The 14,012-nt window shown below is 40.2% G+C and overlaps 1 protein-coding gene and 1 long non-coding RNA gene across 2 annotated transcripts in view; both read left to right on the forward strand.

The window, feature by feature from the left end:
• LOC146387191 (uncharacterized) overlaps positions 1 to 856 on the forward strand; it is a 32,956-nt gene extending 32,100 nt beyond the window's left edge. The window contains exon 4 of the long non-coding RNA XR_014800266.1: positions 672 to 856. This is a non-coding gene — a long non-coding RNA (uncharacterized LOC146387191). The remainder of the gene's footprint in view (positions 1 to 671) is intronic.
• A 137-nt stretch (positions 857 to 993) lies between these two features.
• LOC146387194 (myosin heavy chain, fast skeletal muscle-like) lies at positions 994 to 12,777 on the forward strand. The gene is made up of 40 exons (XM_084928612.1): positions 994 to 1,113; positions 1,365 to 1,580; positions 2,630 to 2,773; positions 2,861 to 3,017; positions 3,141 to 3,168; positions 3,263 to 3,374; positions 3,455 to 3,547; positions 3,646 to 3,709; positions 3,822 to 3,920; positions 4,078 to 4,181; positions 4,383 to 4,521; positions 4,623 to 4,741; positions 4,936 to 5,085; positions 5,238 to 5,408; positions 5,495 to 5,801; positions 5,961 to 6,031; positions 6,132 to 6,219; positions 6,303 to 6,420; positions 6,498 to 6,621; positions 6,752 to 6,888; positions 7,056 to 7,311; positions 7,396 to 7,638; positions 7,731 to 7,907; positions 7,998 to 8,143; positions 8,432 to 8,522; positions 8,633 to 9,022; positions 9,140 to 9,266; positions 9,365 to 9,483; positions 9,579 to 9,775; positions 9,857 to 10,040; positions 10,129 to 10,294; positions 10,621 to 10,745; positions 10,835 to 11,143; positions 11,238 to 11,441; positions 11,530 to 11,655; positions 11,751 to 11,921; positions 12,012 to 12,116; positions 12,215 to 12,310; positions 12,392 to 12,523; positions 12,634 to 12,777. The coding sequence occupies exons 2-40, from the start codon at positions 1,377 to 1,379 to the stop codon at positions 12,652 to 12,654; spliced, it is 5,814 nt and encodes a 1,937-aa protein (XP_084784738.1). The 5' UTR covers positions 994 to 1,113; positions 1,365 to 1,376; the 3' UTR covers positions 12,655 to 12,777.
• The last annotated feature ends 1,235 nt before the right edge of the window (positions 12,778 to 14,012 follow it).

A 14,012-nucleotide genomic window follows, 5' to 3' on the forward strand; every position in this document is an offset into this window, starting at 1 on the left:
CTGTGTTCCATAGTCTTGGCAAAAATGTCTGCATGCTTGCCATCCTTGACAAAAGCCTCAACAAGCATCTAACAAACACAAAACATATGGAATTGAATGCCCTAAACAGTGTTAACTCGCTGCACCTAGATTCACAGGAAAAATCCATGATGAGGTCATTTTTCAAACATAAAGGAGGAAGAACTGGTACTCTGCTGCTCTACTTTTAGGGATTGTCTCAGTCTCCCTTGTGTGTCCCTTAAGAACAAGACTAAGAACAGCTGTTGGCACTGTTGTAAAATGTAATGCCTTGGCAATCCTTCCTTTTCTTTAAAGCTTTTTGGCACTCATTTTATTTTATAATAATTTCTGACTTGTAAGGCCTCTGAAACAGTACCTCAGTGACTTTTTAAAGCTTCCCCAAAGCACTTCGAGGGACTACTGTTGTGCCAGAGACCAATAAAAAGATCCATTAGTCACACCTTTGGACTGTCTGTAACTGCTGACTTGACTTTAGCCAAAAATGAGCCAATTTCCTATCTGTGCTACACATAAACAACCAAAAGCTAACTGCACATCTGTATGTTACATAAAAATTTAAAACAATACAGGAGTATGGAGTTCGAAATACTGCTTCATCTCCGTATTTTTGCTGAAGGCAACACAACCTGACTTTGTGTTGGTAATTACAGGTACAGGAATTCTGGCATGTAAGACGTCCAGAAGACATAAACTGTGCAACGACGGAGGCGGAGGAAAGAACTGGTGCACAAGGATAACACCACACAGCATGACCAAATAGAGAAACCCACTTGTGATAGGCTCCCATCATTTGATATAAAAGGAAGAGCAAGCCACCACCAAGCACAGGCACCCAGCAAAGGTAAGTATCTTGGGGAGGTCATTTATTCCAGTACTTTGCCATATCATAGGAATCAGGCTGGTTATTCACATTTTTATGTTTCCAAACAGATTTTTCTTTAGAAAAAATAGAAAATTAATTTCTATTTAATACTATTTTAAAACAAAGAACCACTGACTTAACTGTCAAATTTGTGAATCTTTGTTCCTTATTTCAGAAGTCTGCAGTGAAGTCTGACAGGAATACCCATTTCTCATCTGGTGTCCTCCAAGGTAAATGTGATCAGTTTTCTTGATCAACAGTACCAGTGCATGAGTAGGACAGACACAAAGCGGATCTTTATGAGCATCTCTTGTTGGTACTTATTGAATCCCTGGCTTGAGAGTAGCTACTCTCAAGCCTTCTCTTCTTAAAGGAATAGCATGTTTGACTGTATAGGTAGCTATAAGAGTGTGAATATATATAATATATACACTGCTGACAAATAAAATGAATGACTCCTCTCTTGTTTGCTCACTTGCAGTAAAGGGTCATCATGAGTGGGGACGCAGAGATGGAGTGTTTTGGCCCGGCAGCCATGTTTCTCCGCAAGCCAGAAAGAGAGCGCATTGAAGCTCAAAATATGCCATTTGATGCTAAAACAGCATACTTCGTGACTGAGCCCAAAGAAATGTACCTCAAGGGGAAACTTATTAAGAGAGAGGGCGGCAAAGCCACCGTGGACACTCTGTGCGGGAAGGTGAGAGTAGTGACACTTGAATTTGTGCAGCTTCAAATGTGAATTCAGACTGCTCAAGTTATGAATAACTATATGGATATGTTAACTATATGTAGCATGGTCCAAATATCTGAAACCAGAGAGGTTTGGGTATATTTACATGTAACACAAGAAGTCATGACATGTAAGATATATTTGGAATTTTCAGAATCTGACAAACTCTTTTCAGCAATCAAATTTAAACTTGTGAGATTGCCCTGACGCCATTCTTCACCACATGATAGCAGAAAACATGGCATCACAACTGAGTGAAAATGTCATAACTCAAGTTGTTATGCTAAGAAAGAAGGGGCTTTTCTCAGCATAATGGTTAGACTGAAAGTTTCACTTTGTTCAATTCAAGCCAGTGATGTGAATTTCCTTTGGAGTTGAACCAAGCTGGTGTTGTAAAAAACAACAACAGCAACAACAAACAAACCAAAAAAATGCAGGTGCAGCTATAATGCTAAATGAAAACACTTCTCAGAAGGAGGAAGAACAGAAAGAACAAGGCCAGACATACCCAGAATTTCACTGTTGATAAAGCATTCAAAGTTGTTTGACACCAGACTTGAATCACTAAAAAATACACCAAAGAATACTAGCACTCCTTTCTTCTGAGATACGGTAAAACCTCCAGTTTTCATCGCTGTGAACAAAACAGACAGCAAAATCTTTGCATGAACTACTTGAAGAGTAACAAAAGCCAAGTACTGTTAACTGTCACAGCTTAATGGGTGGATGAGTGTGGCAAGAATAGCATTGTCAGATTCATTCTGACAATATTGAATTGTCAGAATTGTCAGAAAACATATTAAATCTGAAATACAACCTTCTGCAAAGTAGACTAAGAAGAAGTAGCTTTTTGGACCCATTTGGGTGTATCCCACAGTCAAAAACTGATCAGAAGGCCAAATGAATAATTCGAAATAAGAATGAGAATAAAACAAACAAGATTAAAAACAAATATCACAAGTTAGACAAAACTGCTTAAATTCTATCTGAATTTACATTTGTGCCTTCTTTGGCAGACTATCACTGTGAAAGAAGATGAAGTCTTCCCCATGAACCCTCCCAAATTCGATAAGATTGAGGACATGGCCATGATGACCCACCTCAGTGAGCCTTCTGTGCTGTATAACCTCAAAGAGCGCTATGCAGCCTGGATGATCTACGTGAGTTAATCAGAACTCCATAGCTGATACTCGTGTTCATGACAAAAGGAAGATCTGCATCATAAATGATCCTCTCTGACTCCACAGACCTACTCTGGGCTGTTCTGCGTCACTGTGAACCCCTACAAGTGGCTCCCAGTGTATGATTCAATGGTTGTGGCAGGATACAGGGGCAAGAAGAGAATTGAGGCTCCACCCCACATCTTCTCCATCTCTGATAATGCCTATCAGTTCATGCTCCAAGGTAATAAGCCTTTTTAAGATACAATGTGTCCTGATTATTTTGTAAGCAACAGTTCAGAAATAAAACAGCTGCAATTCAAAAGTGAACTAATTATTTTAGCTTGATGATTTTGGTCTCTTACAGACAGAGAAAATCAGTCCATCCTGATTACGTAAGTACAAAGCATGCTTTTATATGATGAGCATTTCCAAAAGTATTATTTGCAATATCGAAATTACAACTCTAAAACTCCTTACTCTAACCAGTGGAGAATCTGGTGCAGGAAAGACTGTCAACACAAAACGTGTCATCCAGTACTTTGCAACAATTGCAGTGGCTGGAGGAAAGAAAACCGAGCAAGTTCCCGGCAAAATGCAGGTAGATGAAGTTGCAAAATATGAGATCTAAAAATCAATCAAAGAATTACTGTACTCACAGCTCATGAACGGTGTCTTTAGGGGTCACTGGAAGACCAAATCATTGCAGCAAACCCACTGTTGGAAGCTTATGGTAATGCCAAGACTGTGAGGAATGACAATTCTTCACGTTTTGTAAGTTATTTTGGTGATTTTACGTTAATTCTGTGGTAAAAATTCACAGTTCATGTTCACTGTTGCATTTATAATTGAAACATTATTCTCCTGCTTAGGGAAAATTTATCAGAATTCACTTTGGGACAACTGGAAAACTGGCTTCGGCTGATATTGAAACATGTAAGATTTTTGTTTTGGTTTTACTTATGTATTTATTTTTGAGGGAATTATCAGACTGCTTTGACTGCTACAAGGAAGATTTGTGATAACCACGAAACTTAAATCTGTACAGATCTGCTGGAGAAGTCTCGAGTGACGTTCCAGCTCTCTGCTGAGAGGAGCTACCATATCTTCTATCAGCTCACAACGGGCTACAAACCTGAGCTCATCGGTTAGAGAATTATACCAAAATGACACCAAAAAACAAAATATAGCGTTTATATATATATATATATATATATATATATATATATATATATATATATATATATATATATATATATATATATATATTGTTCATTATGTTTTATGTATTTTGTTTTCTTTAGAGGCTCTCCTGATCACCACAAACCCATACGACTATCCCATGATCAGTCAGGGTGAAATCACTGTCAAGAGTATCAATGACGTTGAAGAATTCATCGCTACTGACGTAAGAACAGCTTCAATCACGACCTTTCATTAATATTAATAACTATATAAACAGAACTCCGTGAAGCTTATCATATTGATGTTCGGCTTTGTTAATGGGGAGTTTGAATTAAAAATGTAATAAACGCTGAATCAAAAACAGCTTTCTATTTTACATTAAAATATAATGGGTTCTGCTTGTGCTTATTAAATCATTTCACAGACTGCCATTGACATCCTGGGCTTCACCGCAGACGAGAAAATTGGCATGTATAAACTGACCGGAGCTGTGATGCATCACGGAAACATGAAGTTCAAGCAGAAGCAGCGAGAAGAGCAGGCTGAGCCAGATGGCACTGAGGGTATGAAGAACATTGTGCACTTAAAGCACTGCTGATTTTGTCACTTGAAAGAGGACCTTTGAGGTAGAGGTTTATTTATTTATGAATTTGTGTTCATATAGTTGCAGATAAAATCGCCTACCTCATGGGTCTGAACTCGGCTGATTTGCTGAAAGCGCTGTGCTACCCGAGAGTGAAGGTTGGGAACGAGTATGTGACCAAAGGTCAAACTGTTCCTCAGGTACAGATGTTACAAAGAAAACACACAAATAACAAATTATTTCCTGTAAGACAGTGTCTTTAAACCAAACCCTTCAAGACACTAATACATATTGATAAGGCTTTTTTTTTTTTTTACCAATAGGTTACAATGGCACTATTCTTAAATTTATAACAACTAATGATAAAATCAATATCCCTTCACTTCAAAATCAGGTCAACAATTCCGTCAATGCTCTCTCAAAGTCCGTCTATGAGAAAATGTTCTTGTGGATGGTCGTCAGAATCAACGAGATGTTGGACACAAAGCAGTCAAGAAGCTATTTTATTGGTGTCCTGGACATTGCTGGGTTTGAAATTTTTGATGTAAGTATGCAGAACTAACACTGCATAGTCTTGTGTTCATGTTGCTAATTATACAAAACATTTTCAAAACAGTTCAGGGTTTAGGGTATGTCAAGAATAAAAGCACGGTCTTGTTTTCGGTGCGCTTGCTGACCTTATCTGTATTTTTTCAGTTCAACAGCCTGGAACAGCTGTGCATCAACTTCACCAATGAAAAACTGCAACAGTTTTTCAACCATCACATGTTTGTCCTGGAGCAAGAAGAGTACAAGAAAGAGGGCATTGAATGGGAGTTCATTGACTTTGGTATGGACTTGGCTGCCTGCATTGAGCTTATTGAGAAGGTGAGCCGTGTGCTGTCTATTTGCACACATAAAACAATAGAAAACAACTTGAAACTGTTTTTTTAATGCTTCTTTCATCATGGCAGCCGATGGGCATCTTCTCCATCCTTGAAGAGGAGTGCATGTTCCCCAAGGCAACAGACATGACCTTCAAGAACAAACTCTATGACCAGCATATTGGCAAAAGTGCCCCCTTCCAGAAACCAAAGCCTGCCAAAGGCAAAGCTGAGGCCCACTTCTCCCTGGTGCACTATGCTGGTACTGTTGACTACAATGTTAATGGCTGGCTGGAGAAGAACAAAGACCCCCTGAACGACTCTGTGGTACAGCTCTACCAGAAGTCTTCAACAAAGCTGTTGGCTTTCCTGTATGCGTCACATGCCGCTGCAGAAGGTGATGATGATATTTTTAGAACAGAATTCAGAATTTCTATTGTTTTCATTATATTTCAAAATGATCAGATTTAGTACAGAACAGAAAAAAAATTAAATTATAAAATAAAAAATTATATTTAAAGTCATTTAAGTTTATATCTGACATTTAATGTTTCAGCTGAGGGAGGTGGAAAGAAAGGTGGCAAGAAAAAGGGTGGGTCTTTTCAGACTGTATCTGCTCTGTTCAGGGTAAGCATAAAAATATTATCTATTTTTTTCCTCAGATGCGTAGGTAGCATCCAGGGTTTACTTCCCATCATGTGAAAATTTGAATATTTTCATATTTCAGGAGAATCTGGGCAAGCTGATGACGAACTTAAGGAGCACTCATCCTCATTTTGTACGCTGTCTCATTCCAAATGAATCAAAAACTCCTGGTAAAGACTGGTAACAATAATGTTAATGCATTTTAAGGTAAATGTAATGCCATGTACATGACTGAATTTAATATGGGTTTAAGGTCTCATGGAGAACTTCCTGGTCATCCACCAGCTGAGGTGTAACGGTGTGCTGGAGGGGATCAGGATCTGCAGGAAAGGGTTCCCCAGCAGAATCCTCTATGGTGACTTCAAGCAGAGGTGATTACTAAGAATAAAGACATTTGTCACAATATAAAGATCAACTTCTCCGTAATTCATCCTGTACCCCCAATCAGATACAAAGTGTTGAATGCCAGTGTCATCCCTGAGGGACAGTTCATCGACAACAAGAAGGCCTCAGAGAAACTCTTGGGCTCCATTAATGTTGACCATACCCAGTACAAGTTTGGCCACACAAAGGTACAGTAACAAAAAATGCAAACTTTTGTGGGTATTTTAAATACACTGCTGCTAAATCCTGATACTTTAAGCAGGTATTACAATTTTGCTTTTGACAATGCTGTATGTGCTCTGTATGACTATTTTTCAGGTGTTCTTCAAAGCTGGTCTCCTGGGTCTCCTGGAGGAGATGCGTGATGAAAAACTCGCTATCCTTGTCACAATGACGCAGGCTCTCTGCAGAGGTTTCCTCATGAGGAGAGAGTTTGTCAAGATGATGGAACGCAGGTACTGTAGGCATAGTAGCTTTACACACCAAAGGGGATTTTTACAAATGCAGATGACAACTTCAATGTAATTTCTGCGCCAATTTTTTCTTTCTGGTTCAGCCCATAGTTTTTATTACAGCTTTTCAGATCTAAAAATACCAATTTTTTTCAATCTTCTATCCTCAGGGAGGCAATTTACTCCATCCAGTACAACATCCGTTCATTCATGAATGTCAAAACCTGGCCTTGGATGAAGTTGTACTTCAAGATTAAGCCTCTGCTGAAGAGTGCAGAGACGGAGAAAGAGATGGCCGCAATGAAAGTGGACTTTGAAAAGACCAAAGAGGAGCTAGCAAAGGCTCTGGCTAAGAAGAAAGAGCTGGAAGAGAAGATGGTTACTCTCCTACAGGAGAAGAATGACTTGCAGATCCAAATTCAAGCGGTATGTTAAAATAATAAAGGAATTTGAACTATGTCTTTATGAATAAGGAAATCTTAATCCATTTGTATATTACTATCAATTTAGGAAGGTGAAAACCTTGCTGATGCAGAGGAAAGGTGTGAGGGGCTCATTAAAGCAAAAATCCAGCTCGAGGCCAAACTCAAAGAGACAGCTGAGAGACTGGAGGATGAGGAGGAAATGAACGCTGAGCTGACTGCAAAGAAGAGGAAGCTGGAGGACGAGTGCTCTGAGCTGAAGAAGGATATTGATGACTTGGAGCTGACCCTGGCCAAAGTGGAAAAGGAGAAACATGCCACTGAGAACAAGGTTGGTGCATCAGTCTCAAGGCTTTGAGGTCAAATTGCTTGCAAACTGCAAAGACGTTGTTTTTTGGGTTTTTTAAAATACTGTCAATATAGGTTAAAAACCTGGTTGAGGAAATGACTTCCCAAGATGAGACAATTGCCAAGTTGACCAAAGAAAAGAAAGCCCTCCAAGAGGCCCATCAGCAGGTCCTCGATGACCTGCAGGCAGAGGAAGACAAAGTTAACAGCCTGACGAAGGCCAAGACCAAGCTGGAGCAGCAAGTGGACGATGTGAGTATAGGAATTTGAGTTTCCTTGAAAATAAACTATAAACCCCAAAAATCTCAAAACCAAAATAAAATCTTATCTTGTTTTACACAGCTTGAAGGTTCCCTGGAGCAAGAAAAGAAGCTTCGCATGGACCTTGAGCGGGCTAAAAGAAAGCTTGAAGGTGACCTTAAACTGGCCCAAGAAACCATCATGGATCTGGAGAACGATAAGCAGCAATCTGATGAGAAAATAAAGAAGTAAGCAAAATGCAATTAATCAAATTTAGTATCTAATATAACTGCATTTGTTTAGCAGACAGCAGCAACGCTAAAGATCATTTCCCGACCAACCAGCATATGTTACTGAAAAACAAATCATAATAAAAACAGAACGGTTCGCCCACTCTTCCGCAAAAGTGAAAAAACAAAAAACTCTCTATTTCAGTGTAAAAATCAGCAGTCAGAATGAGGGTTACCTATTTCAAGAATAAAAATAAATAAATAAAAAATGTGGATGTAAAATTTGGCTTGAACTTTTCCCCACAGGAAGGATTTTGAAATAAGCCAGCTTCTGAACAAGATTGAGGATGAGCAGTCTCTTTCTGCTCAGCTTCAGAAAAAGATCAAAGAACTGCAGGTTGGTGTATCTGACAGCAAGCTGCCAAGTCTATTACAAGTAACAAGTATATTCAGCTTTATTATTACAATTTGATTAGATGTCTGTTTCTTTCAACATGTAAATCATAGGCTCGAATTGAGGAGCTTGAGGAGGAGACTGAGGCTGAACGTGCTGCTCGGGCCAAGGTGGAGAAGCAGAGGTCTGATCTCTCCAGAGAGCTGGAGGAGATCAGTGAGCGGCTCGAGGAAGCTGGCGGGGCCACTTCTGTTCAGATTGAGATGAACAAGAAGCGCGAGGCCGAGTTTCAGAAGCTGCGGCGTGATCTCGAAGAGGCCACCCTGCAGCACGAAGCCACCGCCGCAGCTCTCCGCAAGAAGCAGGCTGACAGCGTGGCCGAGCTAGGAGAGCAGATTGATAACCTGCAGAGAGTCAAACAGAAGCTGGAGAAAGAGAAAAGCGAGTACAAGATGGAGATTGATGACCTCACAAGCAACATGGAGGCCATCGCTAAAGCCAAGGTACGATAAAGTAAAACATTTGACAAGCAAGAGAAAACATACATTTAACCTTATGTTCGTTTACATTTGGCTCTTGTGTCCATTACTTTAGATTATTGCAGCTTTTGTTCATTTCAGGCAAATCTGGAGAAAATGTGTCGCTCACTGGAGGATCAGCTGAGTGAGCTGAAGACCAAAAATGATGAACATGTGCGGCAACTGAATGACATTGGGGTGCAAAGGGCAAGGCTTCAAACGGAAAATGGTGGGAAACTATTTTTAGCTATTTTTTCATTCGATATATGATCATATTCAAATGTGGATTGTTTTTTTCTTTCTTTCTTTTTTTCTGTCTCACCTTAGGTGAAATCGCTCGCCAACTGGAGGAGAAGGAAGCCCTGATCTCTCAGCTGACAAGGAGCAAGCAGGCTTACACTCAGCAGATTGAAGAGCTAAGGAGGCACATTGAAGAGGAAGTTAAAGTAAGTGCACATTAAAAACACCTGCACTACCCCGGAGCAGATTAAACCACAATTTAAGTTAATAAATTAAATAATTTTTTCCAATTTTCTGTAAGGCCAAGAACGCCCTGGCTCATGCTGTCCAGTCAGCTCGTCATGACTGCGACCTCCTCAGGGAGCAGTATGAGGAGGAGCAGGAGGCCAAAGCTGAGCTGCAGCGTGCATTATCCAAAGCAAACAGCGAGGTGGCTCAGTGGAGGACCAAATATGAAACCGATGCTATTCAGCGCACTGAGGAGCTGGAGGAGGCAAAGTAAGTCTTCGGTTTTAGTCTTGTCCTATCGCAAACTATGATTATAATAGAATATAAAGTCTGTTAACTAATTGTTAACAGGAAAAAGCTCGCCCAGCGTCTCCAGGATGCTGAGGAGTCCATCGAAGCTGTGAATGCAAAATGTGCCTCTCTGGAAAAGACCAAACAGAGACTGCAGGGTGAAGTGGAGGACCTGATGATCGACGTGGAGAGAGCTAATGCTCTGGCTGCTAACCTTGACAAGAAGCAGAGAAACTTTGACAAGGTACCATTTTCATTTTTGAGTTATTTATTTTAATCAAAGCTAATGAATCATGAATTATGCAAATACATGGGTCTGCCTTATATCTAAGATTCTTGCTGAGTGGAAGCAGAAGTATGAAGAAACCCAAGCAGAACTAGAGGGATCTCAAAAAGAAGCTCGTTCTCTCAGCACTGAGCTGTTTAAGATGAAGAATTCATATGAGGAAGCTCTTGATCACCTGGAGACCCTGAAGAGGGAGAACAAGAACCTACAACGTATGCAAAGCTTTAGATATTCAGTCAACTAACAAAAATACCAGACAGTAAGCTAACTGTGCAAAATTTTAACGTTTTTATAACGTATTTCAATTATTATACCCAAGGAATTTTACCCCGTTTCTAATATTGTTTCATGTATTTTTTGTTAGAAGAAGCGATGGTGACCCGCACTACTGCTCAGAGATTTAAGTCTTACAAATGTTATACTGTACGCTACAATCAATGCAAGTTTGCATCTATTAGACATCAAGATCCACCGAAAGTAAACAAAAATAATGAATTCTGCTTAAACTTTAAACTGATTATTCCTTATTATCTTACAGAGGAGATCTCTGATCTAACTGAGCAAATCAGTGAGGGTGGAAAAACCATTCATGAACTGGAAAAAGCGAAAAAGACTGTAGAAACAGAGAAGTCTGAACTCCAGACTTCACTTGAAGAGGCAGAGGTACTGTTTGATAAAAAACTACTCTCCAATCAGCACAATTCAATTTTAATGATCCTGGAGCTACATGGTAAATATTTTATTTTTCAAAGGCTACTCTGGAGCACGAGGAATCCAAGATCCTCCGCATTCAGCTTGAGCTCACTCAAGTCAAGAGTGAAGTTGACAGGAAGATTGCAGAGAAGGAAGAGGAGATTGAACAGATCAAGAGGAACAGCCAGAGAGTGATTGAGTCCATGCAAACTACTCTGGATGCTGAGGTCAGGAGCAGGAATGACGCCCTGAGAATCAAGAAGAAGATGGAGGGAGACCTGAATGAGATGGAGATTCAGCTGAGTCATGCCAACCGCCAGGCAGCTGAAGCCCAGAAACAGCTGAGGAATGTGCAGGGACAGCTGAAGGTGGGTCCACTGAAGGATTTGCCCGAAGTTTCTAAAATTATCTGAAAAGTAGCTTAAAGTGGGTACTGTTACCTCTTAATGTTACACATTTCAGGATGCCCAGCTCCATCTTGATGAAGCCATTAGAAGCCAGGAAGACATGAAGGAGCAGGTTGCAATGGTGGAGCGCAGAAACAACCTGATGCAGGCTGAAATCGAGGAGCTGAGAGCTGCACTGGAGCAAACAGAGAGAGGCCGCAAGATTGCTGAACAGGAGCTGGTTGATGCCAGCGAGCGTGTGGGACTGCTGCACTCTCAGGTTAGTTGCGATTCAAAAACTTCATATGTTTACAATTTGACAGGTGAAAGTCAGAATATGTGATTCATTATCCTGTATTCCCTTTCAGAACACCAGCCTTATCAACACCAAGAAGAAGCTGGAGGCTGATCTCATTCAGATCCAAGGTGAAGTGGAAGACGCTGTCCAGGAGGCCAGAAATGCTGAAGAAAAGGCCAAGAAGGCCATCACTGATGTGAGCCACCCTGATGAATGTCTACACAGTAACTCATTCTCTGGCAACTATATTAGCCTAACAGTTACAACAATACATATGATATGAAATTTCAGGCTGCCATGATGGCAGAAGAGCTGAAGAAGGAGCAGGACACCAGTGCTCATTTGGAGAGGATGAAGAAGAACCTGGAGGTGACAGTGAAGGACCTGCAGCACCGCCTTGATGAAGCTGAGAACCTGGCCATGAAAGGCGGCAAGAAGCAGCTCCAGAAACTGGAGGCTAGGGTGAGTCTCATGAGAGCCATCTGACTGATTCGCTGTAAGCTGGGGAAACATTTTATCTTTTAAAAATAACTGCATACATCCTTTGTCAAGGTCCGTGAACTAGAAGCTGGAGTTGATGCTGAACAGAGGCGCAGCGCTGATGCTATCAAGGGAGTGCGAAAATATGAGAGAAGAGTAAAGGAGCTCACCTATCAGGTCAGCTGATTACTACTACAAAACCACAGTAATGAAAATACCATGCTTAAATGAGTATTACATTTATACCAGAATAACTAATTAATGCTTTACAACAGACGGAGGAGGACAAGAAGAATATTGCCAGACTTCAGGATCTGGTGGACAAGCTCCAGCTAAAAGTGAAGTCCTATAAGCGACAGGCTGAGGAGGCTGTAAGTAGACCTGATTCTCATGAAACACACTTTGTATAACTCAGTGCACAGGGTTTAACTTCACTGTGGCTTCTTCTACAGGAGGAGCAGGCCAACAGTCACCTGTCCAGGTACAGGAAGGTGCAGCATGAAATGGAGGAAGCTCAGGAGCGTGCTGACATTGCTGAGTCTCAAGTTAACAAACTCAGGGCGAAGAGTCGTGAAATTGTCAAGGTAAAAAAAAAAAAAAGATCTAGCATGAATCAAATTTGTAGAAATATTCATCCTGTTAAAATCGAGACTATCCAGCCAAATTTTTAAGTGCCACTGTTTTGTCATTTCAGACCAAGGAAGCAGAGGAGTGATGAAGAAATCAAGGTTGTAAATTAACAAGAAATCATACAATATGATTGTCTTGTTAGCTGTTCACATAAGCAAAGTGACAGTGCTGTGACAACCTAAAGTCAATAAAAGTTAGATTGATGCACCTTTTGTCTCTGTGCTCTTATTTTTGAATGACTCTGAACCTTTTTAAAGTCTCTAACACCCTGGTTATTGTTGTGTAAACCTATCAGTCTGGTTCTAGTGTGAAACATGAAGCTGCATTCATACACAAGATTACATGTCTCCATATGTGGATTTTCACCTTTCAAAAACAGAAATTTAACAGAGCACAAACAACAGAGTTTGTGTGCTTTTAGTTGTTCCAGGCACAAACAGATTTGTCCAAAATTCAGCTTCAGCTTTCAGGCCCCTCTTCTGTGAAACGGGCTCCCAGTCTGGATTCAGGAGACATACAGCCACCTTACTTTTAAGATTGGGCTTAATGTTTTCCTTTATTAACTATAAAGCTTATAGTTAGGGCTGGATCATGTGACCCTGAATCCTCACATTGTTACACTATAATAGGCCTAGGCTGCTGGGCTCTTCGCATGATGCACCGAGTGTGTTTTGTTCACTCACCCTATTCACTCTCTATGTGTTTATATACCTCTCTGCATTTAATCATTAGTTACCATTAATCGCTGGCTCTCAACAGTGTGTCTTTTGTCCTGTCTTCCTTCACCCTCAACCAGTCACAGCTGTTGACTGCCCCTCCCTCAGCCTGGTTCTCCCAGAGGTTTCTTCCTGTTAAAAGGGAGTTTTTCCTTCCTACTGTCACCAAGTGCTTGCTTATAAGGGATTGTCTCATTGTTGGGGTTTCTCTGTGTTATTTTAGGGTCTTTATATGTGTGTGTATATATATATATATATATATATATTTCTAATATAAAGGCTTTGAGGCAACTGTTGTGGGAATTTAGCAATATATAACTGAACTGAATTGAATACCTCCCAAGCTATCATAGGAACACTCTCATGCTCCTAGTACCTAATATCTATTACAGTCTCAACACATGAAAGCTCTTTCCATCATTTTTGGAGGCGTGTCAGAATGAAGTCCTGAGGATAATTACCTACAAGTGACCTATTTCTGAATGACATTGTTATCTGTATTAAACATCAAATATAAGAGTCAAATATAGTAGATGGCAAAACGTAATACATATATTAGACTATAAATAACCAATTAGAACATATAAAAAATAATCTACGATTCACCACTAACAACAATTGAATCTTCAATTTTTCTGCAGAACCTGCTATTCTATACGTACTATACATACATTGATTCTAATATACATTTGTGTCCATGAGAAAAGAAATTATCCCATTTTACTGC

This window comes from Perissodus microlepis, chromosome 5 (genome assembly GCF_051167445.1).
Source record: "Perissodus microlepis isolate ML-2025 ecotype Zambia chromosome 5, ASM5116744v1, whole genome shotgun sequence".
NCBI lineage: Eukaryota > Metazoa > Chordata > Actinopteri > Cichliformes > Cichlidae > Perissodus > Perissodus microlepis.